This window comes from Helianthus annuus, chromosome 15, assembly GCF_002127325.2.
Source record: "Helianthus annuus cultivar XRQ/B chromosome 15, HanXRQr2.0-SUNRISE, whole genome shotgun sequence".
Lineage (NCBI taxonomy): Eukaryota > Viridiplantae > Streptophyta > Magnoliopsida > Asterales > Asteraceae > Helianthus > Helianthus annuus.
The window spans coordinates 23,744,818-23,772,777 of NC_035447.2; the positions used below are offsets into that span (position 1 = coordinate 23,744,818).

Consider the following 27,960-nt stretch of genomic DNA (forward strand, 5'->3'; position numbering starts at 1 on the left):
AAGGGTATATTAGACAAACCATTCAATCAGCAGAGGGCAAATTAGACAATTCCTTCAATAAGCAGATCACGAGTTCGTTACACCACTATCCCGGTAATTATGAATCGTATCAACTTAATCGTTTGTTGTTTTCAATGGATCCATAGAGCAACATTGGACGAAATATAGATGTTGATTTTGAAGACGTTGAATTCGTCAGTGAGCATTCCAATAGAAATTAATTTCGCATGTTATTATTTAAACAAATCGCATGTTATGAAAAGCATGAAATACATTTTCGCATGTTATACAATTTCACATGTTTATAATGTCGCATGTTATACAATTTAGCATGTTATACAAGTTAGCATGTTATACAATGTACCATGTTATACAATTTAGCATGTTATACAATTTACCGTGTTATACAGTGTAGCATATTATACAATTTAGCATGTTATACAATTAATTTCGCATGTTATTTTTTAAACAAATTGCATGTTATGAAAAGCATGAAATACAATTTCGCATGTTATACAATTTCACATGTTTTAATGTCGCATGTTATACAATTTCACATGTTTATAATGTCGCATGTTATACAATTTAGCATGTTATACAATTTTGCATGTTATACAATTTAGCATGTTATACAATTTAGCATGTTATACGATGTAGCATATTATACAATTTAGCACGTTATACAATTTAGCACGTTATACAATTTAGCATGTTATACAATGTAGCATGTTATACAATTTAGCATGTTATACAATTTAGCATGTTATACAATTTCATGTTATACATTTTCGCATGTTGTTCGCATGTTATACAATTTTGTATGTTGTTATGGAAACCCAAATTCGCATGTTAGTTACATGTATTCACATGTTAGTCACAGATTCGCATGTTATACATTTTGTACGTTAGTTACAAGTATTCGCATGTTCGATTTGTGGTCAGTCGTTGTTTTTCTTGCTATGTTGCTCTCGCACAACTGACAAGAACAATCACATCAAAATTTTTATTATTCTAGTAAACATTGCTGTCGATTGGAGATATAATACCTCCCAAAGCTACTATAGTTGTCATAATCGTCGGATGAACAATCGATTGGATGAAATCGCACCGGCGGACGTCGATTGCAGAAGATTCGGTTGGAGAAGAAGAAGGTACTGAACGAAATTACCGGGATTTTGATAGAGGAATTGTCAATTTTATCCTTCGCGGTTGGTTTTATGTATATTAATTTGATTAATTTAATTATATAAATTAATTTCGCAATGTGCATTAGATAGAAGATCGGACGGCTGGGCTTATCGCGTACATAATGTAGGATAAGAGGTATTGTACGTTAACCGGCCTATATATCTATATATATAGGGTAAGGTTCATTTGAGAACCACCATTATTGCGAGAACCGCGAGAACCAATGTGAATACAAAAAAATACCTAAAAAATCCAAAAAACCCACAAATTTTTTTTTTAGTATTTCTCTAGTAAAAACCGCTATATTTTGTTACAAAAAAAACGTTATTTTTTTTCGAGTAACAGTTATGGATGCGCATGTGCATATGTATTATTTCTTAGACAAATTCCATAATATATTACCAGTAGTAGAAAAATGCACTTTCATTTACACTACCATATGTAATACACTACTTTTTACATTACTAATATTAGGAATGCACATGTGCATCTATATGTATCAACATGAAATAAGGTGTTTTGGTACAAAAAGTTTGTGATTTTAAATGATGAACTGGGCCCATATACATGTGTTTTGGTTAGTTATATCTAGTGGTTGATGGTTTGATTATATTTGTCACTTTTTGATGAAATATGTTGTTTGGATGGTATAAAGGGTGTTGATGTACATATAATAAAGTGAAATATTGGTAATAATATTGTATTATGGATGGTAAAAAGCAATGGTATTGCATTACAGATGGTATGAGGTAATGGTAGTGTAGTATGGATGGTATGATAGATGAAAGGGAATGTGTATTTAAAGTAGTGTACTAAAACACGTTATAACATGTTCATATATATAGATGCACATGTGCATTTCTAGTGTTGTTAATGTTATAACAAGTTTATACATATAGATGCACATGTGTATTTCTATTATTGTTAATGTAAAAAGTAGTATATTATGAATGGCAGTGTAAATGAAAGTGCAATTGTCAGATATTTGTAATGAATTACGGAATTTGTCAAATAAATGATACAAATGCACATGTGCATGGATAACTGTTACTCGATTTTTTTTTTTTGAAAATTTTTTTATTGACGAAATATAGCGATTTTTCCAAAAAAAAATACTAAATTTTTTTTTTTGATTTTTTTAGATTTTTTAGATATTTTTTGGTTGTATTCACATTGGTCTCGCGGTTTTCCCAATAAAGGGTGGTTCCTAACGGATCATTCTCCTATATATATATATATATATATATAGGGTCAGGATTTAGGGAAAACGGTGAAAAGTTTGAGAACAGTGAGAACGCTTATGGATCGTCAGATCAAAACAATCTATGGACAAGATTGGTGCGGTGGCGTTTTTGTAAATAACATCAATTTTATTACTTGGAACGTGCTTCATTAAGGGTAAAAGGGTAAACATCGTTTCTTACCTAAACACCATTAAATATAAAACGCCAACTAAATACAAAAAACCAAATAATAAAAAATATTTTTCATGCATAGTTTTTTCTATGTTTTAGTTAGTGTATTTTTATCATCTTGGCCTACAAAAACACCATTAAATACAAAACGCCAAATTTGAAAGATGAGATGTGTTATAGACTTAATAGATAAAGCTGAATAAAACAGTAAATACAAACAGTAACTGAAACGACGGTTACTTTATTAATTGCATTTATTATAATAATATCCCGCCTAAACTACGTGCCAAAGACATCTTATAAAGAGAAACGTCTCAGCACCTTGCATTGATCACACCAAAAAACAAACGCCATGTTTCCTAAATACCACTCACTGTAAAACGCCAAAAAAGTTAAAAAAAATCAAAGATGACAAACATCGTTTCTTGGATATTCAGTATAGTTCTGCGTGAAGTTTCACTGAATGGATTGTTACGTGAGGGGGTAACTCAATATGATTTTGCTGCATGAGATGGACAAATCTTCAAGAAAAAGAGACTGATGACAGTCATATGTCATTTTATGTTCTTTGTTCTTAAAGAAGGATTGGATGAGAAGAAGAGACCGATCCTAGTGTAAATGCTATTTTGGACTCCATGATGATAATGAAGATTATGAGCAAATATCATCCACCCACACGACGTCAATCTATGTCTCCAACATCCACAAAAGCCACTTCAACATCATCATCATACTTAGTAAATCCCACCAATAGCAAAGCTAAGGTAGGGTCTGAGGAGAGTAAGATGTAGACAGCCTTACCTCTACCCCATGGGAATAGAGAGGCTGCTTTCAGTGAGACCCCCCGGCTCGATGGTAGTTTACATCAAACCTTGGACATAAGGCACATAACACTCGGCAATTAAGACAAAGGCCAATTAGTGCAAGTACTCCCTTGTCTTTCGGCTATCAACGCCACCACATGATGCATGATTAACCATCCCCTCTATTAACATTATTTTCACGAAATTAGTAAAATAACGTTAAAATTAGTGCACTTTCACTTTTGCCCCCCGAGCGCCCACACATATATACATTATATGCGCATATCGCAGCCGGGGCGCAACAAAAGCCACTTCAACAACGAACAACAATAAAATCACGCCAAAAGGAAAACACCATGTATTTGTGACAGTTCTTGTAGTTTCAAAAGAAGAAAGAGACTGATGACAATGAAGATTTGGGAGATAAATTGGATTGGGATTTTTAATTTATTTTTTTTTTGCTTCTATTTTTTTCTGTGGTTTGTTATCTAATTTTCCGATAAAAAATACATTATTTCTCTACAAAAATGCTTGTAAAACGGCAAGATGCCACAAACGCCAAACTCCAAAACAATAATAAAATTACTTTGGACAAGTATTATTAAAAACTCCAAAAAAATGTATAAAACAATGTGCAAGAGAATAGAACATTGTGCCATCTTTATCTAAATGCCATTAAAAGTATAAAACGCCAAAATCTAAAAGATGGGACGTGTTACATCCATAACATATGAAGCTGAACAAACAGTGAACTGAAACGACGTAAACTTTATTACTACTACTACCTCCGTCCCATTAAATGTGTCTTATTTTTAATTTTCAAAGTCTTTATTTATAAACTTTGACTTTAATTATATATTTTTGTGTTATATAAAACTTGATGAAAATTAACCCGATAAAAACACTTGTAAAACACCCTCAAATCATATAACTTTCATCAAGTATTATCTAACACAAACAAAATTATTTAAGGTCAAAGTTTACAAATAAAGACTTTGAAAATTCAAAATAGGACACTTTTAATGGGACGGATGGAGTAACATTTATTATATTAAAAGCCACTATATGGGTACTTGAATTTATTTGTCTTTTCAAAACGCCATAATTACCTGTCATATTATAGGACTACATCCTACATGGCGGCAAAAAAAATCATTATATAAGTAGAACAGGGAAACAAAACTTAACATTCCACACATTCTCTAACACACCACACGTTGTCTAAAACGCCATACAACTTAAAAAAAGGGCTCAGGTTATTGCATGGAGGTTTGAGAGGTCGGAGAGACGTTTCGTCCTAAAGTTCTCTGATAGGAGAAGGATGAAGGTCAAGACAATCAAGGCCAAACTTAGTATGGATGAAGACGTTCAGAGTGATATTCTGGCTCTTGGGATTCCAAGGGCAGACGATTGTGAAAGGACTCGAAAGGTAACAAGAAGATTGAAGAGAAAATTTCCAGCAGATGATGATGATGATGATGATGATATTGACGATACTGCTCTACCAATAGTTACTAGTTGGGGTTTGGATGAACAAGCAAGAACGGTTAAAGTGACTTATCGACACGGGGTGGAATATTCATTGTCGATGGACGAAATGCTGAAGACAGAGAGACTACATCTTCTTGAACAAATCTGTGATTTAGCACCTTCGAACGATGCAAGATCCAGGGTTATGATGATATTTAAGTATAGGTTGCAGCAAAGACGAGACGAGATAATGGCGTTATACGCCAATGCACAACATGATGATGATGAATCTGAAGAAAGTGATGAACAAAGAGATGGGTACATCTCTGATGTAATCCCGTACACAGAAGACTATTAGTTTGTTTTAATTTCGTCTTGTTTTAATCTTTTAAATTATTAATGAATTATAATGAATTTTTAAGAACACCATGAACGCCAAAAAATTTACCTTTAGAACATATATGGGATTAATTCAAATGGTAAAATCTACAAAACGCCAAAAAAATTGTAAGGTTTGAATTGTTAAAGGTATATAATGAATTTGGTAACACCATAGACGCTAAGATGTTAGAATTATTAATTAATTTTAATGAATTTGGAAACGGCATAAACGCCAAAATATTATCCATGTGACACAAAAACGATTAATTCAACAAGACAGATCTAGAAAAGACTAATAAAATGCCAGATAGTTATTGAATCTAGCTAAATGCCAAAAAAATCTTAGACGCCAAAAATGAAGCAGTATTGTGACATACGCATTGGAAAAAAAGAAGATTAAAAAGACAAAAAAACCCCTCCGCCCTGATTATATCGCGCGTCACGTGTTCGAACAGGATCCGTTCTCACACTTTTAAGTGTTTTCTCCTGATCCTGTTTATATATATATATATATATATATATATATATATATATAGGGAGAAGATATATATATATAGGGAGAAGATCATGCGAGAACCACCTCTTATTGCGAGAACCGCGAGAACCAATGTGAACACAACCAAAAATGCCTAAAAATAGCTAAAAATCACACAATTTTTTTTAATATTTTTTATATAAAAATCGCTACTTTTCGAAGCCAAAAAAAAAAAATTTGGCCACTAAAACTAGCGATTTGAGCATAAAAAATATAAAAAAAATTTAGATTTTTTTTTTATTTTTTTAGATTTTTTAAAGATTTTTTTAGGTTTTTTGTGGGTTTAGTTTTTAGCATTTTAGCTTTGGGGGGGGGGGTTGGGAGGGGGGTTTAGGTTTTTTTTTTGGGTGGGGGGGGGGGTAAGATTTTTTTTAGGTTTTTTGGGGGTTTTAGTTTTTAGCATTTAGCTTTGGGGGGGGGGGGGTTAGGTTTTTTTTTTTTTTTTTTTTTTGGGGGGGGGGTGGGGGTTAGGGTTTTTTAGCTATTTTAGGTTGTGTTCACATTGGTTCTCAAGGTTCTCACAATAAGAATGGTTCTCGCATGAGCCCCTCCCTATATATACAAAACCAATGCTCAGGATAAGTTCATTTTGTTCAAAAATACATCATTGTTCACTCATGAACCCTATATATATATATATATATATATATATATATATATATATATATATATATATATATATATATAGGATTAGGTTCAAACGTGAACATTTTCTCCAGCGTGAACTGCGTGAACTTATCTGGGCCCTTAATTTTTATGATCTTAAGATTTTTAGTGAATGGCAAGATGGTAATTATTTGGTTATTTGTTACTATTTAATTAAGTGAATAAGGGTATATGTGTAATTTACTTTTTAACTTGATTGCATAAATCTCGTTTATCTACATATTTAGTTTTCAAAATCCCACGAAAATCTCACTCTCACATATCATTGACATAAAGAAAAGCAGAGGAGACAATCGATCCCTAAACAAAAAAACAAACCCTAAATCGATCCTCGCCGTCTGCCCAGGTTCTTTCTTCATCATCACAGCAGTTTTGCTGAACCGAGTTGAGCCTGGGCCCTGGTTCTTTCTTCATCATCACAACAGTCAACAGAGGAGTGTAAGGTCGAAATCGAGCGAGTAAACAAGCCGATATCATCATCATCATCAACGCAGGAGGACATTATCATCATTAAGGTAAAAAATTCTTGTTTTATTTTTTGGTTTTCGGCCTAGTAAACCTGGTATGTAATTTTCAATTGAACTAGAAAGCTTATTTTCATTTTTCATGATATGATTTCAAGCTTACTCCCTATAGGATAGGAGGATTTTGTTACTTACTGTAATCAGTAATCTCCAATTTCTTGGTAACTAATTGTTTCCTTCAAGGTGTTTGATGAAATGCCTCAGAGAATTTGAACTTTGAGAAACACACGTGAGTGTTTCCAATTGTGTCTTGTTGGGTAACTTGATTTTGGATATCTGGTTTGTACACACCCCTTTTACTATTTTGATTAAAATGTGAATAAAACATAGTTTTCCAAGGGTGAGCCACATAGCATAAATAATCAGTTTTCTTGCAGCAATTTTTCAGCTACTTCTCTCCGTCTAAATAATCAGGAATGAGCATTTTAGACGCACATCCAAACACTCCTTATGGCTGTATATATCAAACATATATAACATCTATTATATGCGAGCTATGTGACTAACGTTGTGGATATATGTAGATGCAAACACTGAATTAAAATTCATTGTTCATAGGATTTTATGGGTTGTTTATTCATTTATAATGTGTCAAATTTTTAACAAGAAAGTGGTTTGACTTCACCTATAAAATTACTCAGACACTAATATCAATTGCACACGGCTGACACCCCTGTTTCCAGACACATCCTTGATGCGCTACAGTTATCGTCCTCAAAATTACTCAGACACTAATATCAACTTTCATTTGTTGCAGGGTTGTAATGATTTCAGTTTCTTTTCAAGTCGAAACATTAAGGTTGCAATGCCTGTTGGGAACTATACTACATCGAGCATGAAATTCAGGTACTAGTCTATTTCTAACTAGAACTACAGTTTTGATGTGTTATTTGAATGGACTATAACTATACACCGTCATTATTAGATGTGTCATTAGTTTTTTCACTGCTTTAAGGTGATGTACACATGTGTATTCTGATTTTGCTTGTTTTTAAGGCGTTGTACACATGTGTATTCTGATTTTTGCTCTGGTTTTAAGGCGTTGTACACATGTGTATTCTGATTTTGCTCTGTTTTTAAGGCGTTGTACACATGTGTATTCTGATTTTTTGCTATGTTTTTAATGCGATGTACACATGTGTATAGCGTCTGTTTTTGTGATATCTCATATTTTTTTTGTATTGCATGTGTAAAGTTGTTGATGTACACTTGTGAATTATGCAAAGTACTAATTGCTGAGTTTTTTGTATTATTATAGGAGACGTCGTAAACGAGGAAAGTGGAGATGGAAGGTCGATAAGGATGATTCACGTATGAGGTCGATAAGGATGATTCACGTATGTTTGTTTGCTTGGTCGATAAGGATGATTCAGCATACAACACAGCGAATAGTTGTAAAAGACTATGTCTTTTTTATTTTTCCTATTATGTTGCGTTTATTGTTTTCACGAAACTGGAACTTGTAATTGTATGTTTTTTTTGTTTGGCAAACATTATGGAAATTGTTATTTGTTTAATATAAAATAGGTTTACAAGTTTTGTTTATATGTATGTAGTATGTAGCTAATTACACATATGTACCATGTTGAGTACACATGTGTACTGTTCAATTCATATCAAAGTACACATGTGTATACCGTTGAAATATGAAGGTTACGTGAATCTTAAAAATCATAATCCGAATTCTGGTGGTGAAATCTAAAAAATAAAAATGAAATAAAAGATAATGTGGATAATGAATTTAAAATAGGAAAGATGTAACTTAATTCAATTATTAAAATAATGATTTAAATCTAATTTTTTATATAATTACAATCATACCCTTAACAACTAAAAAAGAAATCAAAGGTCCAGATCAGTTCACACATGGGATTAGGTTCACGCTGGAACCCTACCCTATATATATATATATATATATATATATATATATATATATATATATATATATATATATATATATATATATATATATATATATATATATATATATATATAGGTTCATGAGTGAACAATGATGTATTTTTGATCAAAATGAACTTATCCTGAGCATTGGTTTTGTAGATATAGATTTTATCTTTAGTGACAAGATTGTAATTATCTTTTGTAACTTACATGTATTTTAATAGACACAAAGGTATAATTGTATTTTTCTCTCTTCATTTAATTAATCGATTTTTTTCTCTCTCCTGATTTTTCTTTCCAATTAAAAGAATATTTAATTACATTCTTTATACTTTTTCTCTCACAAATTACCTAACTTAATATTTGATAATTTAAAAAAAATACAAATATTATCAAATATTGTTCCATCTAGAACACGATTAAAAATATTTAATTACATTCTCTATACATATATGTATTAGTTGAATATTTGATGAAAAGATGCATAGTGGAAACAAGATGTAATAAAACACAGGTGTATAAGTCTGGTATATACCGACGTGTATGCACTATGCATTTGAATAATACACAGGTGTATACGTCTGGTATATACCGACCTGTATACAAATATGTACTTGAATAATACATAGGTGTATAAATCTTGTTTATACTGACCTGTGGGAACAAAATGTAAAAAACATAATTTAATTAGGTTTAATATTTAATTTTAAAAAGAACATAAGAGTTTATTTAAAAAGAACATTAGCCCTTCAATCTCTTATAATTAAAATAATAGAGAAATAATTAAAAGTGAGAAAGAAAGAGTTAAGAGGTGAGAAAATTAAGGTATTTTAATTAAAAGTACTTGACTAATATCAATCTTATATTTTTAATCTAAAAAAATGATCAAGGACGAAGATTAGTTCACTTAGTTCACTCTCAAGAAGTTGTTTATAAATAAACCTAATTCTATATTTAGGAACCACCTTTTATTGCGAGAACTGCGAAAATCAATGTGAACACAACCATAAATACCTAAAAAATGCTTAAAAACACACAAATTATTTTTTTAATATTTTTATTGAAAAATCGATGGTTTTCGTTAAAAAAAAAATTAGATTTGAAAAAGTAGCGATTTAAACATAAAAAATATTAAAAAAATTAATTTTTTTTGTGTGGTTTTTAGATTTTTTAAGATTGTTTTAGGTTTTTTGGGAGGTTTAGTTTTTAGCATTTAGCTTGGGGGGGGGGGGGGGGTTCGGTTTAGATTTTTTTTTTTTTGGTGGGGGGGGGGGGGGTTAGCTTTTAACATTTAGCTGGGGGTGGGGGGAGGTTAGGTTTTTTTTTGGGTTGTGGGGGGGGGGGTTAGCTTTTTTTAGGTTTTTGGTGGTGTAGTGGGTTTATTTTGTTGTGTTCACATTGGTTCTCGTGGTTATCGCAATAAAGGTGGTTCTCGCATGAACACTATATATATATATATATATATATATATATATAGGGAGGGGCTCATGCGAGAACTCCATTTATTGCGAGAACCGCGAGAACCAATGTGAACACAACCTAAAATAGCTAAAAAAACCTAAAAAAACGTAACCCCCCCCCCCCCAAAAAAAAACCTAACCCCCCCAAGCTAAATGCTAAAAACTAAAACCCCCAAAAAACCTAACCCCCCCCCCCCCACAAAAAAAAAACTTAAACCCTCCTTACCCACCCCCCAAAAACCTAAACCCCCCACCCCCAAAGCTAAAATGCTAAAAACTAAACCCCCAAAAAACCTAAAAAATCTAAAAAATCTAAATATTTTTTATGCCCAAATCGCTACTTTTTAGTGGCCAAAAAAATTTTTTTTTTTTAATTTTGTTTTTTTTTTGCTTCGAAAAGTAGCGATTTTTATATAAAAAATATTAAAAAAAAATTTGTGTGATTTTTAGCTATTTTTTGGCATTTTTGGTTGTGTTTACATTGGTTCTCGCAATAAGAGGTGGTTCTCGCATGATCTTCTCCCTATATATATATATATATATATATATATATATATATATATATATATATATATAGTGGAAGATTCAAATGAAAACCACTAGTTATTGTGAAAACTTGAAAACTAATTAAAAAAAGCCAAAAAAACATACAATTTTTTTTTTAATTTTTTTTTGCAATCCAAATTTCGCAGGTTTTTTAATATAAAAAAAAATTTTCAAAAAAAAAAAAATTTTTTTGTGTAGTGCACATGTGTAATACTGCACATATGTATGTGTACTACACATGTGTATTATTACACATGTGCACTACACAAATTTTTTTTTTTTTTGAAAAAAAGTTTTTTTTATATATAAAAACTAGCGATTTTTATAAAAAATTGAAAAAAATTTTTTTTTTTGTGTGTGTTTTAGGCTTTTTTTAGTTAGTTTTCGAGTTTTCACAATAAAAGTGGTTTTCATTTGAACCATCCCCTATATATATATATATATATATATATATATATATATATATATATATAGTGGAAGGTTCAAATGAGAAGAATTTTTTTGTAACAAGAAAAAAGAAGAAATTTCAACTAATAAGAATCCTTCATTTTATTTCATTCAATATTTGCATTTAATTTTACTATAAGGGTATATTGGTAAACTTACATAAATCATTTATTTATATTCTTCTCCTTTAATAACTAACTAAATTAAATTTATAACTCCATTTTAAAATATATACCTTTTAAAAATTAAAAAAACAACTTAATTTAAAGTGTAGAATAAATTAGTAGCTGCGTAGGATAAATTACGAGTTGTGTAGGATATATTTCGAGGTGTGTAGAATAAATTTCGATTGTGTAGAATAAAATTCTATAATGTGTAGGGTATATGTAGGAAAATTTTGATATGTGTAGGTTTTTTAGATTATATGTGGGATAATTAATGATTAGTTGACTAATTAATTAAAGAGAGAAAAATTAATGATATTAGTTATAAATGAAATAGTATTTTGCTAATATGCCCTTTCTTCTTTTTTCTTCTTAAATTAAATTTCTTCTCAAATGAACCTTCACCTATATATATATATATATATATATATATATATATATATATAGGCTAACTATAATGAGAAAACTCAGTCCAGTTGACTAAACCCTGAAAACTCTAATATGTGGCTAGGATTGATCCACGTTTAATTTGTTGTTTGAAGAAGGAGGGGCATGATAGTAATTTTGCATGTTTCACTTTTGACATCTATAGATGGCGATGGTGATGTCTGCACACGCAGACTTCTCTCCTTGTATCAAACCTTCATCTTGTCATGCTTTTAATAAATGCTTGTACTTGGAGACTTTCTTCTTCTCTCCTTTCTTAATATCACAACCTTCCAATATCATAAAGAATGTGTTAAAGAGAATCCTTTCTTCTCATCAGTTTCTTTCTCTTCATTTATTCACACCATAGAGAATGTGTTAAAGAGAATCCTTACTCACCATTGAAGAGACTTTGCATTTAACATGGCTGATCTGAACAACCAACAACATCTAACTGTTGCTGGCGGTACGGAGGTAGCCAACCTCAATGATGATCCCGGTTCACCATTAAATGTTGTCCCACATAATCTTTCACTTCATTTTGCATTTAATGAAGATGAAGATGCTTTGGTTGAGGGTAGAGTTTCTCTAGATCCTGAACCTATTTCTTCAGAGATTACACGTGAGTGATTTTTTTTTCTGTTTCATTAAATGTACAACTTTAAATGCTTGTGTAGATATTCGTTCGATTCATGTTGGTTCCTTTATTTTTTCTGTTGTGTAAAATAAGGATTTATTTGTTTAGTTGTACATTGGATTGTTGTTGCTTATTTTTTTTTTTTATGTGTAGCCTCAATTCTGAATCAAAATGGACTAGATGATGATGAAGATGGTGTTCAAGATTGTACTTTTACTCAGTTGTTATCAACAGGTCATTGTTTTTATCTATAGTTTAATTGTTGTTTGTAGTTTATTATTATTATTATTATTATTATTATTATTATTATTATTATTATTATTATTATTATTATTATTATTAAACAGATGATGTTTTGGGTAGTTTGGTTGAAAATGTGGTATTTTTTTTCCAAGGCAAAAAACAAGTGTAACCATTTTTTTTAAGAAACAAGCTTTTAGAAAACATGTCGTTAGACTTGTATTAAGTTTTTATATTTTTTTGGAAACAAAGGTATTGAACTTGGTACTATGGTTAGGTTATATATCATAGTATGTATTGAAAAGGTGACACTATCGCATACCATAATAATAATTTAGTAAGGATACGTTAACAAAGTATGACATATGGTCACCATTAAAAAAATGCAATAGCATCTACACTTTTTGGCGTCATCAATAAAATGTACTTCCACGTTTTATTTGATTTTTTTTTGGAAAAGGTATTAATGTTGTATTTTTGGAAACTATAGTATCAGTTTGTTATGTTTTCATGTTACAAGTAAATTTGTGTTTTAACCTATACGTGTTATGATTTATTTAATCAATACACTTTTTCTAGGTGTTCATGCGGACGAGGAATTTTATGTTCACCACACACCCAATGGGACTAGAATGTGGTGTCCTAATGTTCCTATTGTTTTAAAGCCTGTTGTTGGTTCTGTTTATGAAACGTGGAAGGATGTGTTCAGTATGTACAAGGATTATGCTGTGTATTCTGGGTTTTCTATTCGTAAGGGGCAAACCAAGAGATGGAAGGGGGTTGTCACTCACCAGTACATAAGGTGTACTAAATATTCAAAACCACGGATTAAGCGTAAAACTGATACTTTGGAGCATTCAAGCTTGACTATTAGGCAAAGTAATTTCACAGTGACAGATTGCAAGGCTAGTATACTGGTTAAGTTTTGTGAGGGCAACTCTACGTGCACAGTGGTAGGGTTCAATGAGCACCATAATCATCCGTTTGTTGAGCGTTTCAATCGTGACCTAAGTAGGACTTCAAGGAAACTACCATTTGCATCCAAATAGTTTATCCATAACATGAATTTGAACAGAATTGGTCCGATTGTTTCTCACAGAGTTTTAGTGTCCCTGATGGGTGGACATCACAATGTACGTGGCACGCCAACTGATTTTAAGAACTGGAGCCAGTCGGTTAGGCTTTATATTGGCGATCGTGATGCGCAACTTGTTATAGATCGTCTCAAAGAAAGATCCGAGAGCTTACCAGACTTTTACTATGAGTTTGTTGTTGAGAAGGGCAATTGAGATCGATTTTTTGGGCAGACGAAATATCCAAGATAAACTACGAGGTGTTTGGGGATGTGTTAGCTTTTGATGCGACTTATCACACTAACAAGTAAGGTTTTTGATAGTTGCACTTTTTTTCCCTTTAACATATTATTTAACTTTTTTTTTTCTTTGTTGCACAGGTACAACATGATTTTTGTTCCTTTCACAGGCGTTGATAATCATAAACAATGTGTGACATTCGGTGCTGGCTTGTTATTCAACGAAACCACTGAGTCTTACAAGTGGTTACTTGAATCATTTCTGAAGGCACACAAGAAGCAACCAAAGCTAGTTCTGACGGACCAGGATCCTTCAATGAAAGCTGCCATTTCAGAGGTTTTCACAGACTCTCGGCACCGCCTTTGCATGTGGCATATTATGAAGAAACTTCCCACCAAGGTTTTATTAATTTATGAATCTATTTTGAGAAGTTTTTTTTTTTTTTTTGTTTCATTTATTTTAACAGTTTTTGTGTTTTCATTTGTATAGATTGCTGGAGACTTGTTACAAAACTCTGAGCTAAGAGCATTGATGCATCGTTTGGTGTGGAGTATTCACATGAAGCCATCTACATTTGAGACGCGGTGGCAACTTTTGATGGAGGAATATGGGTTACAAGATCACGACTGGTTGAAGGACATGTACTCAATTAGGGACCAATGGGTACCTGCCTACTTCCGTGACATCCCAATGTGTTGTTTGATGAAGACTACATCAAGATGTGAAAGCTCTAACTCAAGCTTCAAGGTCAACTCTTCTAGCGCTAACACACTAGTTCAGTTCATGCTATGTTACGAGACTAGGATAGACAATCAGCGTTACAGGCAACGCGTTGCAGAGTTTAAAACTTCATCTAGTGTATTCATGGACAGTACTGGCCTAGCTATTGAGAAGCATGCTTTTGAGTTGTATACACATGCAATTTCTACGGAAGTAAGAAAAGAGATATACAAGGGGAAGCTGTTTTGTTACATTGTAAACACGGAGGATTGTGATGAAGGTTGTGTTTACTATGTGAATCAATTGGACAAACGTAACAATGCAACCAACACATTTACGGTAATTTTGATGTATCCTTATAGTTGCATTTTTTGTTTTAAGTTATTCATTATGCTTTTTTTCATAGAAGCTTAATTATGTGTTTTGGTGTTTTTATAGGTTATACTTGAGTTGAGTAACCAGTCGGTATCCTGTTCATGCAACAACTTCATCCGTATTGGATATTTGTGTAGGCACATTTTTTGTGTTTACCGGGTAAACAATATTGAAAGAATCCCGGCCCAGTATGTTGTTAAGCGTTGGTCTAGGGACGTGCTTCCTAAAAGTTTATTTTCTATTGAGAGTCGATATGGCGTTGACACTCGTCCACAAGCTGCTGCGAGAAGTCAGATCCTTGAGATCGTAACTGAATGTGTGGACGCATTAAGAAGCGATGTTGGAGGACTTTCCTCTTTCGCTGAGCAGATAAAGGAACTGAAATGCAAGTTACTAAATGGAGGACCAGTTGATGACGAAGCCAACAATGATAACTATGCTGCTGTTGAAGAATTGCTTGGTGTTTCTTTAGATGGGGACGTAACTCTCGACAACCCAGACGGGATCAGGAACAAAGGACGCGGCAAACGCCGGCGATTGTCTAGAGCACCTCAGGATGGAACGAGCAACTCTGCTGTCAAACCTCCCAAAACACCCAGGCTTTGCCGAACCTGTATGAAGTACGTGACTGGGCATGATTCAAGAAATTGCAAGAAAAAGAAGAACAAGAATAAGAATAAATCGGGTAACGAGGACGAGGACGAAGACTCAAGCTCTGCGAGCCAGGAGTCCACTTGAGTTGGTATTTTTATGTTGATGTGTGTGATGTGCGTGTTTTGAAAACTTTTATGACGCCAGCTTTTTGGTCTCCATTTTAGTGGAGCGCAAGTAAACTTTGATCACCCCTTTTGGACATGCACATGTTTGCATGTGTAGATTATCTGAAAGTCAATGCACATGCATATGTTTGCATGTTAGGATGTATGTGGTTTTGGTATGTCGTATGGTTTTAAGTTTAATGACTATGTTTTAACTGATCAGTTGCATTATGAAATGATATCCCTAATGTTTTGTGTTAGAAGTAAGTTGCATTGTTTGTTGAGATTAAGAAATGGGTGGTACTTAGTTGGATTTATCTTTTGTTAGTATGCTAATGATATTTTCGTTAGTATGTACCTGTTTATGCTATGTATTTTTTAGTTTTTTTTTACTATGTTACATTTTTTTTACCATGAGTATTTTTGTAGATTCTTTGCTGTGTTTGAATCTGAGATTTTTCAATCTTATGGATTTTTTTTTATACCATGTTACATATTTTGGTCGTTACATCCATTTTATGTATATAATTAGCTAGAAAATGTCCCTTTTCGTTACAAAAGCCAGTAACAAAAAAAAAAAAGATGTATCTTTTTGTTACTTTTTCCCTTTTTTACCTGGCGATGCATTTAATTTGTCATTTACTTTCATATCTAATCACCACCATCCTTTTTCATTATACATAAGTTTCAGCACCCCCCAATGTGTATATCCCCAAAGCATTGTTACCTACTTATCACACACAAAGCATAACAATGCACAAGAGGCCATGTTTGGTTTCCAAAGTTCCGGATGTTGAGGCGATCGATCTCAAGCCTGAAAAAAATGAGTTCATTAATGTTGGCAAGAGACTTCGAAAGTATGCATCGCATCCAGTCGGCGTTGGCGATATTCCTGAAACAACCCCTCTACCCGCTATGCCCATACGTACGCTTAGGGAGATTTTTACCAGTGATGGGCACCCCCGCGGGAAGAGAACTAGTTTTCCGACCCCCAAGGTTGAACCCGATGTGAAGCCTACGGCGCGAGCAATACCGAAAAACGAGCCTACTGTTAGCGCTACAGTCAAGATGGAGCCAAGAGTAGTGCCCAAGGGTGAGCCTACAACATTCCCAAAAAAAAGAGATGTTGAAGACCCCACAACCAGCGATTGGGTTGATGATGTCTCATGGATGAGTGAAATTGAGTGGGATTCATATTTCCCAATAAACATATCAGTTTCCCCTGTGCCAGCAAACCCTTGCAAGTGCAAAAAATGGTTCACATGAACAAGCTCAAGTAGAAATTAGGTGTTGTTGGTGTGTTTTATTAATTATGTTGTTTTTTAAGATGTATGTATGTTTTTAGGTTAATTAGAAATTAGGTGTAGTATCAGGTTATCAACATTATGTAAGGAGTAATTTATGTGTCTAATGTTTTTGTAATCTTTTGTGGTGTAATATGTAATGGAAAAAAAAAACTATCTACTTTGTGTGTTGTTACTTTATTTCTTGGGATGTATTATTATTTTTTGTATTATGTTTTTGGTTTATTCAAGTAGATATGTGGTAAACTTTTTCATAGGGGGGGGGGGTAAGCCCCATTTGTTAAAAAAAGTAATGGAAAGTTAAAAAAATAGGAAGTACATGGACGTGGGTAATGACAAAAGGATATATTTTACCATGGGACCCACAAATGGTTGGTTCATATCTTTATATTAGATCCATCATTTCAACTACAAGCTTCCAAATATCTCCATCTCCAACTACCCAAACTATATTCATCTATCTCTCAAAAAAGATGAAAAGGTGTTCATGTGGGAGGATTGCTGTTATTCGGACATCATGGACCGACGATAACCCAGGAAGAAGGTTCTATTCATGTCCATTTAAGGTAAAAGATTCAAACCCTGGTTTTATTAAGTAAACGTGTGTTCTAATCGTGTTTTTTGCCCTTTTTTTAATGTAGCCTAGCAACTGCCCTTTCATTGGTTGGGTCGACCCACCGATGTGCTTACGGTCAACTAGGATCATACCAGGTCTTTTGAGGAACATCAACAACCTGCAAGCTGAACTGTTTACCCGCGAACAAGAAACTCGGAAGAAGAATAGGGTTATATGGTTACTGATATTAGCGTTAGTGTTTGGCAGCTTACTTGTTAGCATTGTTTGTTATGATTAAGAATTAGTTAGTACTTAGTTGGATTATGCTTATTAGTATGTTTAATGACATTTTCTAGTATGTACTTGGTGATGTTTGGTTGAATCTGAGATTTTTCTATGTTATGGGGTTTTGGGTTTTGTTTTTACCATATTACATTTTTTTCCCACTAAGATTTTATGTAGACTTTTGATGTTTTGAATCTGAGAATTTTTTATGTTATGTTTTTTTGGTTCTTGTCTTTACCATGTTACATTTTTTTTTTGCCTATGATTTTTGTACATTTTTGGTGTATCCGAGATACATTTTTTTCAGCGAGATTTTTTTGTACATTTTTTGTTATATGTGTGTTTGATCATGTGCCTTTGAACCTTCCTTGAGTATTTTTTTTTCCCCAACAACATTGTATGTTTTTTTAGATTTGATCACGTGTCTCCTTTTTATTTATTTATTTTTTTTCCCTAAAGTGTGTAACCTATGTATGCCCTTTTTTTTTAAGATATCATTTTTTTTAAATCATATAATAATGACACGAATTATTGAATAAGATACACTGGAAAAAACATAGATTTATCTCAATAGTTGAGTACATAATAACTTCAACACTAGATATGGTAAACAACATAGGATAAGTAAAGTAGCCCCTATATTGCATGAGAGAGGGAAAATTGGGGCACATTTTTTTTCACACCGATAATAGCAACTTGATGTAAACACCACTATTTAGTCAAGAAACGATCTTGGTGTGCCATACTCAATTTCAGTGCTAAGTGGTTCTGGGCTAAGCTCACTCTCCCACGGGTTGTGGTTGGCCCACGAGATAAGGGTGTTTTGAGAGTAACAAGAGTAATCATCATCTATAGGATCATCTTCAGGATCATCGATAGTTTTTTGATCAACTGCCGGGGAGGTCTCCTGGGTGCCGTTGACTGGTTTTGCTTGGTCTTCGAGCACCACAGATGAAGTTTTTTTGACGGGGGTAACTTGTGTGTTGAAGTAAAATGATCCCCAGTCAACATCCAAAAGTTCATCATCTAGCGACATCTCATCATGTGTTGTTGCTTCAGCTTTAGTGTTAGTAAGGAGATCACTTATAAGTTTAGCATCGATATCCAGATTTTCTTCAACAGTGGGCGGCATTGACGGAATGCAAGGGGGTTTTTGTGATTTGAGAACACTCTGGGTTGCAATCCGATTTTGGAGTTTGGAGTTCGAATGAAAGAGTTCTCCGTAATCGTTTGGTAACCCGTTTTGAGTTCGCCGGTGATGATGGACTAGACATAGTAAGGTGTTTTTTTTAGTTCTTTTTTATGGTGAACAAGTGATGAAACTAAATTTTACATTTCACCTTATTTTTATAGACAATCAAATGATGTTAGGTGGAAAAATTAATTATATTGTTTACATCAGTTTACATCAACATTAAATGTACTACACTGAGCAACATAGGAGATAATTATTTTTTTGATTTAAGGAGTTACAATTTTCTTTAAAGATTTGGACTTTTGATTTTTGCATCGTTTTTTGTTTACCCAAATGCGACAGGTGTATATATATATTTTATATTTTTATTATTACACGCAAAGAGTCAATTTGGAATTTATTAGATGTGTGTACTGTAGTTACGAAATCATGACAGAGATACATTAACAATGAATATACTTAGAGATAGAAGTAGTGATTTATTCCTTTTTTTAATTGGACATAAGATAGAGCTAGAAGTACACATATTTTTTCCTTTTTATTATTTATGCCTTTTCATTGGTGTAAACATTAATAAGTGATAAGTTTCCTTTTTGTCCAATTTAGATTCCCCATATTGGGGCAATTAATGAGACTGTACTTTTATATATTTCTTGGATATAGTGTTCGATATGTATGTTCTTATGCAGATTAGTCACTTCCAAGTTGGCACAACTACTTTGTAAGACTTCACTTTTTTTTTCTTTATAAAAATACTATAATAGTATTTCAATTGAGTTAACATATAAGTTCAACGTTTCCCATAAGTACAATCTGAGAACTATCATGGCTTTTTGTCCATCTTAGATTCCCCATAACAACTACTTCATATATATTATTATAATAATGGGTACTATCATATATTTCTTGTATATGGTTTGGGGTACATGCGTGTACTTTTTTTTTGCAGATTTGACAATTCAAAGCTGGCATTTATGAAAATATATTATAATGAGTAGTTAGGTTTTGCATAGCAGGTAACTCGCCCCTCAATTTAATATATATTGTTACATTTTTTTTGGTACTGTTTGTTTGTACAAAGAAAGGTATTTTTTTGTAACAAAGCAATTCTGTAATGATAGTTATGGCCGCTTGACTAACGCTAATTATTATAGCAAAGAACACACATATTGATAGTTATGGTCGCTTGTCAAACTTTCCAGTAGTTTACTTATGCTTCACCAAAATGTTTAAGATGTCCGGATCAACGACAGACATTAATAGTTAGATACATATAGGCAACTGACAAAGTACGAGTTTAAATTGTTTAAGTTGTACACCATAGTCCCATCCACACAAAAACATAACATTACCATACGGAGCAGCAACTTACACTGATAATGCAGCATCACGAACCTTTCCCTTCATCACATTCACATCACAGAGTAGTATGCGTGTAGCGAATTTTTTTCGGAGGGTAAGAATCTGTTTTTGCTTTTGCTTCCAGTTGCTACTAAAACCACATTCAATGTGTTTACCAACGCCGTTAAAATTCTGCATGTGGTGCATAAGGAATACTGCACTATCCATTGGATGTGCACTTGTTGCCCAATGGATATCACACCTCTTAATCTTGGCTGGTGCAATTTTATCCTTTAACGGATGTTTGCAATGCTCCAAATAATTGTCCAGCATATGCTTCTGTAAAAAAAAAAAACGATAAACTAATCAGTTTTTGTATGAGTTCTTGTTTTTCATCCTAATGTTTTTATGGGAAAAGAAAATGACTAACCACTTTGTATGGTGTATCTTTTTTGTAGTAGTCTTGATGATCCCTAATGCCAGCTAAGGGTGTGCGATCAGGCTTGTGGTCTATGACGGTTATTTCACCGTTTTCCAGATCGAAAACAAGCATGTAATATTCATCATTCTCGAGGATTGGAAAGAAACCCATTTTGATCCCAATGAAATCATATGCGCCGCCTACGACCATCCTTTCGCCGAACGTTTGCATACGTTCATCATCATCACAAGTAGAATCCGTCAAAAGCCAGCTGTCCTGTTTTTTTTTCCAAAATAAGTTGTGTCAATAAGGTGGTGCAAGTCGCGAATCACCATAATTCAAAAGATGCATTTAGATAGACATACTTACAACGTTCCCAAAGACTTAATAAATCCAAAATCACAGTCAAAGATCAAGTAATATAGTATGAATACTTACTATCACAGTTGTGCTAAAATAAACCCGCGTTGGGCAGCCGTCGGTTCTGTCAAGTTCTTCATAATTCATCACATCTACCCAAGCATCAACTACATCAGAGCAGACCTTCACTTCCTCCCTCAAAGTGCGCATCAGCGTTTTTGTGAGTTCTAAGCCGTATATACTCTCGAAGATAACATCTCTGCGCAAGACAATGTTAGATATGTAGATTAGATTCTGGATATCAAGAAACTAGGCCTATTATGTTTTATGTATATCTTTTATAGGTGAACTTACCCAGCAGATTGACCAAATTTTTTTGTTACCCCGCTAGACAAGGAGATGACCATTCCATGTGTCCTGTTTTGCGAAAAATCATATGCAGTTATACATTTAAAACATAATAGACTATTTAAAAAAAAAACATACTATTTGGAGCAAAAACATTCCATAATCTATCAGAGGACCAAAGTTTTGCATAATGTAACAAGTAATATTTTTAATATTTTTAAAACTGAAGCTTACATTGAGTACTTCACATCGAATAGAAAATCCCAAATACGCTGTTCTTCCGTTGTAATGTCTATTCCCATTTCGTCTTCATGGTCATCACATGAGCGGGCGAACCTACCAACTGGTTTTCTTCGTCTTGATTCGAGTTCCTTTATCCAAGCATTACGTGTGATATCCTTTTCAGCCGTTCCCTTCCCTGCTCAATTTTAGTTTGTGTTTGTTAGTTTTTAATAAAAAAATGCCAAGTTTATTATAATCTTCGAAAGAAGTAAAAAAAACATGTAGAACTGACCTTCTTGATTTTTGTCATGCGTATCATCGACATCATCACCTGCAATTTTTTTTTCGTATTGATAAGTCGGGTTATCCGTTGTGTACAGAAATAAGACATGTTCATTTTTTTTGGGGAATTATGAGTCACCTAATTCGGTGTCTTGTGTGAGCAGGTGAAAGGTAGGCGCATCAAACAATCCTTGCATGTTTTGTGTTTCGTTGTTCTTGTCTTTTTATATTCATTCACATGTACACAGACACATACGTGTTAGTTTGTTTTGTGTGTGATTTGGTTTTCTTGACTTTTCTACACTTGTGACGGGTTATATGTAAGATGTAAAACTTACTTGTTGTAGTTATCGTCTCTTGATCTTTTGCCTCAATTTCTTTGTTGCCTATGTCTCCACATGTAGCATTTTTTTTGTAGTGGCATCTCCGCACCTTTCTCCATCTATCATCTCTGGTGTTTTGTCAGCCTTACCCCGATCTATTTATTTTAATGTGGCCACATACACACATGTTACGCTTAGTTTGCAATTTTAGGACATACATTTTGGTGGTTTACTACTTATAGTTAGTTAAACATTTTACATTTTTTCATCTGTAGAGAAATGTAACATTGATGTCATTAATTTTTTTTTATTTTTCTATCTACAATTACTGCACGTGTATGTTGTCGTGTAGGAAATTAAAGTGGAGTTTCTATTTCAAATAAAGAAATTAAAGTTAGCTTTTCCTCACATAACGTTTTTGTTAGGATTGTCATCACTAAAGTTACCTTTTGCCGACACATCATTCTTCATTTGCTTACCATCGCCATTCCCCTGATCATTGCCAGATGCTATATACGTTTAAAAAAATTAGTATCAGTTTATTATCACCCAAGACGTTTTTGTTAGGATTGTCATCAATAAAGTTACCTTTTGCCGACACATCATTCTTCATTCGCTTACCATCGCCATTCCCCCGATTATTGCCAGATGCTATATACGTTTAAAAAAAATAGTATCAGTTTATTATCACACAAGACGTTTTTGTTAGGATTGTCATCACTAAAGTTACCTTTTGCCGACACATCATTCTTCATTCGCTTACCATCGCCATCCCCCCGATCATTGCCAGATGCTATATACGTTAAAAAAAATAGTATCAGTTTATTATCACACAAGACGTTTTTGTTAGGATTGTCATCACTAAAGTTACCTTTTGCCGACACATCATTCTTCATTCGCTTACCATTGCCATTCCCCCGATCATTGCCAGACGCTATATATGTTTTAAAAAAATTGTATCAGTTTATTATCACACGTGCGTGTATTATACTTTTTTTTTGCACCTTACCTTTTTTCAGTAAATTATCAGTCGCTGCACTGCGTTTTTTATTTCGCACATCCACATGATTCGGTTTATTCGAATCTGTCAATTCTCATTATTTTTGTGTTAGAAATGAATGGGTTTAAAGAGTCAGTCCATGACCACGATACATTAAATGTACCCTAAGTTTTTGAACTACTATACATAGGCATTTCTAATGGCACTGTTATTTTTTTCGGGAAAATGTAATCAAAATGGAGCTTGTTAATCCATCTTTCAAATAAATTTTTAACGTGTAGGAGTAAATTGATTGTACGAAGAACGTAAAAAGCACTTTATGGCTCAACGAATCTGAACGAATTACGATAAGTATATTCTTGTTCCAGTAAGTCTTACCAAAAAAGTTATCTCGAACTCTATTTTTTTTGAGCTACAAATACATATGAATACATTTTTCGTGTAAACGATTATTTGCAAATAAAAAAAGATAAATATTTTTTGTAAAAAAGGTCATACCATTGATCTTTGCCACTGCAGCCGCGTTTGGCACATCATCTTCAGGGTCTGCATTTAAAAAAAAATATTCAAATTAGTAACAGCTTGTAGAAAAAACTGAGTACATATTCAATGAAGTGATACACATCCGTTTTCCCGTTGTACCTTCTGTGTAATCATTATCTGGGTTTTGGACTGTCTTGTTAAGAGACATGAGCACCCCAGCAATTTTTTCCCTTGGGGAATCAGGCCACAGCGATATCCTTGTTTTTTTTGAGTGTACAATTTTCTCAAATCGTTGTATCAATTTTTTAACTTGCTCGTTGTCTGGATGAGCATTGAACACTACTTCCAATTTTTTTTGCACCGTAACTCTTTTCGCCTCCATCACGTCCAAATGTTTTTCTATCAATGCAATCTCATTCTACAAACAAAGTTATAAAATACATTTTTAACCAATTTTCGAAAGAACATAATTATTTTGTAATTGGTTGTAATTATTAATCTTACACTCAGAACTTCATCATTAGCATGTAACTCTGTTTTTCTTGGATCCCGTCTAACCACACCAACTTCATGCAAATCCTCTCCACCAAAGCCACCTCTTTTTATCTCAAACCGTTCTCTTTTTTTCAGTTCGTATTTGCTCCAGAATACGATTGGGTATATTGTCCGGTCAACTGGAAATCCTGTGCATTTAACTCTGTCGACATATAGCAACTGTGTAACGGCGAAAAAAAAAACAAGCGGTAAGATAACAAAACAAATGTTGTATGCCTATATTGTTAGTAAGTTTTGTTAAACAGGACACTTACAGCCAAAAGTGTGAGTGGTCCAGAAAATGGAGATTCAGGATCACAACTCTTCCAGCCATCTTTACATGATTTGATTTGTTGGATCAGATAGGCACACCAATTGATTTTACTAAAATCCGTGTCTCCTCTAAAAGTTTTCAAAATCCACTCTTTCATTCGCCCATTTTTGTTACACTCAACCATGACGGTTAAGAATAACATCAGGAAGTCCAGTCGGAAATCAAAACTGTTGGCTTCATCACTTGTGAGTATAGATCGTGCCAGGTTCGTTGGTGCCACAAATCGTTTACGATATCGTTTTCTCCATGCTTCAAAACAGCAACATCAAGCTTTGAATATGTTCGTACATTTTGCATGTCTATGCCCTTCTTAGGAATCCCTAGAAGGTCATGGACAGACTGAACATCAACATCTATTGACCCACATGGCAATTCAATAGCCATTTCTTCTGGGTTAAAGTGGTCCACAACATAGTGGGCAATTTTTAGAGGTATCCCACTCATGGCCGGCCCTGGGGGTGGGCGGGGAGGACCACCGGCCAAGGCCCGATATTTCAAGGGGCACATTTTTTTAATGAAAAAAACCCAATATGTATATGTAAATTTTTTTTAATAGGGTACACCCATACAAACACCAACATAGGCCCCCCTTACAAAACTATTCTTATGGTTTAGATTAGTTATTAACCCCTTAGGTTTAGACCCTTAGTGAGCCCAATACCCAATTTCGTTAAGGCCTAGGGGCAAATTTTTTCGAGCTCGAACAGGGTACACGAATTCTCAGGGCCGGCCCTGATCCCACTGATGTTGAATGACAACATTTTTCCAAAACCCATCCTATTAACGTCTTCTTGTTGGTTCCCCGTTAGAGACTTGATGCATTTGAACAACTGCATAGGTGACGAACGTGTTTTTAATTTAGGCCACTTATGCGTCGTTTTTGCGTGTTTGCCACTTCGGGTTTCCACCCGATCATGTTTTGCTTTTTTTGTTTTTTTAACAGCAATTGCATCCTATTTTGGTAGAGCTGTATCTGCAGTCATCTGTGAGTCACCATCTGCTGAAACTAAGATAACAACTTTTGGTTAAGATTTACATATTTCATAAAGAAGGAAAGTAGTAGTGGGGTGTGTTTACGTACTTATTAGTTTCCTTTTGACATTTTTCTTTGGTTTGCTATCTTCACGCCATCGCTGAGCTGTAAATATACATTTTTTTGTAAATAATTAGCATTAAAGTACGTAAGCCAAGTATTGAAACATATATTCATTTTATTTAGACTCTCAAAGATCATGTCTAGCACAGTTTTGTACCTCCTCTTGTACGTGTTGCCGGCCCGTCCTGATCGCCCTCGCCTTACAAATGTTTTACAAAGTCATGTACACATAAATATTAGATTCAAGAAGAATGTAACCAAAGCTTCCATACATTAAAAAATGTACCTTTATTTCTTTTCTCAATGTTTTCCATCGGAGTGTCCAAGTCACTATCTGGTAAAACTGTGGCACCATATTTGTTTTATTATTTATATAAAGCATTACTATTAGACAATCGAAAGAAAAAAATGCTTTTTTACGTACTTATTAGCTTTCTCCTGCGTACCTTCTCCTCACAATGTGCATCCTTAACTACATTTTGTACAAGTTTTATATAGATCACGAACTAGTAACAACCTTTACCAAAATATTTATTAAAAAAAAAGACTAATTTTAAACCTTTTCTAGCCCCCCTTGTCCGCATTGCTGGTCCGCATGTATTAGTATCCGGTGTCACTGTTTTTTAGAAAGCTTATGGAAATTAGACATAACATGACAAACAAACATGTAATGAATAAAAAGTAGTTACGTACATATTTGTTGCCTGTTTTTGCGCTTCTCAACCACCGGGGTATCACGAACCTTTTTAGCTGCATTTTTTATTTGTAGTCAACATCAATAAATACAAAATGGTTTTTAATCTGTAAGCATAATTGATCATAGTTTATCTAATTTATAAGCACCTGTGGTCATTTTTTTTGTCGGATTTGTTTTGCTATTCTTAGCTGTTACAACGGATCCTGCAAAAGTATGAGATAAAGAGGCAGTCAATATATGGACCACATGACTTTTCTAACAGACACATATCACCACTAGATAACAAATATAGGACTCCAATCAAGAGTAGATCACTATGGCCCAGATCAGTTTATAGCAAGCAGAGTTTTGTTTCCTTAGAATGAACAAGTACACACTATCAGTTTTTTTTTCTCAATCAAAATTAACCCACAAACCACCCCCCACCACCCCCCACCCCAAATTGATCATGTGTTCATCCCGAAAAAGCCCTAATGTCACCCCTGTCATTTAACAGAAAACCAGATGTATGAAGTAACCGAGCACTTTGAAAACTGTTTAATAGTTTATACTCTTTATTTTCACACATCCCAGATCTGTATCTCTAAAAGAAAATTCATAACTACCTAAATTTTTCAACTTTCTTTTTTAACAAGTTAGATTATTTAAAACCAACAAAAACCCCTAATGGTACCTGTAATTAAGAAAAACCTAAATGGGTATAAAGCAATCCAGCATTTTCAAAAGTCTTAAAAAACCCTATAGGCCCAAACCATATAATCTCTGTTATAAAACACCCTAATTCTGAATAGCTAAAACAAAGTTGATGATTTTAGTCAACCAAGAGAGCGACGCACCTGAACCCCTCTCGTTTTTAGCCTGAATTTTTTCTTCCGGTGACCGTTGAAATTCTACGGTGATTTTCTGAATATCTTCGTCGATGAAGTTATACGCTTGATGAAGATGATGAGAGAGAGCGACTCTCCGGTGAAGATGATGAGAGAGAGTGACTCTCCGGTGATTTTTGGGGTTAATTTGAGAGCGGTTGTTGAAGAGTATGAGAGAGTTATGTGAGTCTGGTAATATTTTTGTGGTTTTTGAAATTGTAGAGTGATGTAGGGTTTTTAGGATTAGGGAGGTGTAATGATGCAGCTGTTTGATGTTTGATGTAAAGGTTCTTACACTCATGCAGAGTATATTAATCTTTTCCCATATTGCCCCTTTAGGTAC

The 27,960-nt window shown here is 33.7% G+C and overlaps 3 protein-coding genes and 1 long non-coding RNA gene across 4 annotated transcripts; 1 reads left to right on the forward strand and 3 right to left on the reverse strand.

Annotated features, from left to right (window-relative positions):
* The first annotated feature begins 12,350 nt into the window (after nt 1-12,350).
* LOC110892503 (protein FAR1-RELATED SEQUENCE 5-like) lies at nt 12,351-15,950 on the forward strand. Its single transcript, XM_035984273.1, has 7 exons — nt 12,351-12,549; nt 12,718-12,798; nt 13,384-13,512; nt 14,085-14,184; nt 14,258-14,516; nt 14,607-15,176; nt 15,276-15,950. The coding sequence occupies exons 1-7, from the start codon at nt 12,351-12,353 to the stop codon at nt 15,948-15,950; spliced, it is 2,013 nt and encodes a 670-aa protein (XP_035840166.1).
* Nucleotides 15,951-20,492: 4,542 nt separating this feature from the next.
* On the reverse strand, nt 20,493-22,706 carry LOC110896426. Its single transcript, XM_022143781.2, has 8 exons — nt 22,623-22,706; nt 22,424-22,504; nt 22,295-22,333; nt 22,015-22,198; nt 21,787-21,849; nt 21,511-21,691; nt 21,082-21,348; nt 20,493-20,990 (listed from the first exon to the last, which is right to left on the reverse strand). Exons 2-8 carry the CDS (start codon nt 22,479-22,481, stop codon nt 20,679-20,681), a joined length of 1,104 nt encoding a protein of 367 aa, XP_021999473.2. The 5' UTR covers nt 22,482-22,504; nt 22,623-22,706; the 3' UTR covers nt 20,493-20,678.
* Nucleotides 22,707-23,012: 306 nt separating this feature from the next.
* Nucleotides 23,013-25,097, reverse strand: LOC110892504. Its single transcript, XM_022139663.2, has 8 exons — nt 24,900-25,097; nt 24,595-24,804; nt 24,250-24,508; nt 24,106-24,153; nt 23,479-23,541; nt 23,338-23,400; nt 23,196-23,258; nt 23,013-23,116 (listed from the first exon to the last, which is right to left on the reverse strand). Exons 1-8 carry the CDS (start codon nt 25,080-25,082, stop codon nt 23,013-23,015), a joined length of 993 nt encoding a protein of 330 aa, XP_021995355.1. The 5' UTR covers nt 25,083-25,097.
* A 1,257-nt stretch (nt 25,098-26,354) lies between these two features.
* LOC118487157 lies at nt 26,355-26,805 on the reverse strand. Its single transcript, XR_004880505.1, has 4 exons — nt 26,748-26,805; nt 26,614-26,670; nt 26,479-26,526; nt 26,355-26,397 (listed from the first exon to the last, which is right to left on the reverse strand). It is a non-coding gene; the product is annotated as an uncharacterized LOC118487157 (long non-coding RNA).
* Between the last annotated feature and the right edge of the window lie 1,155 nt (nt 26,806-27,960).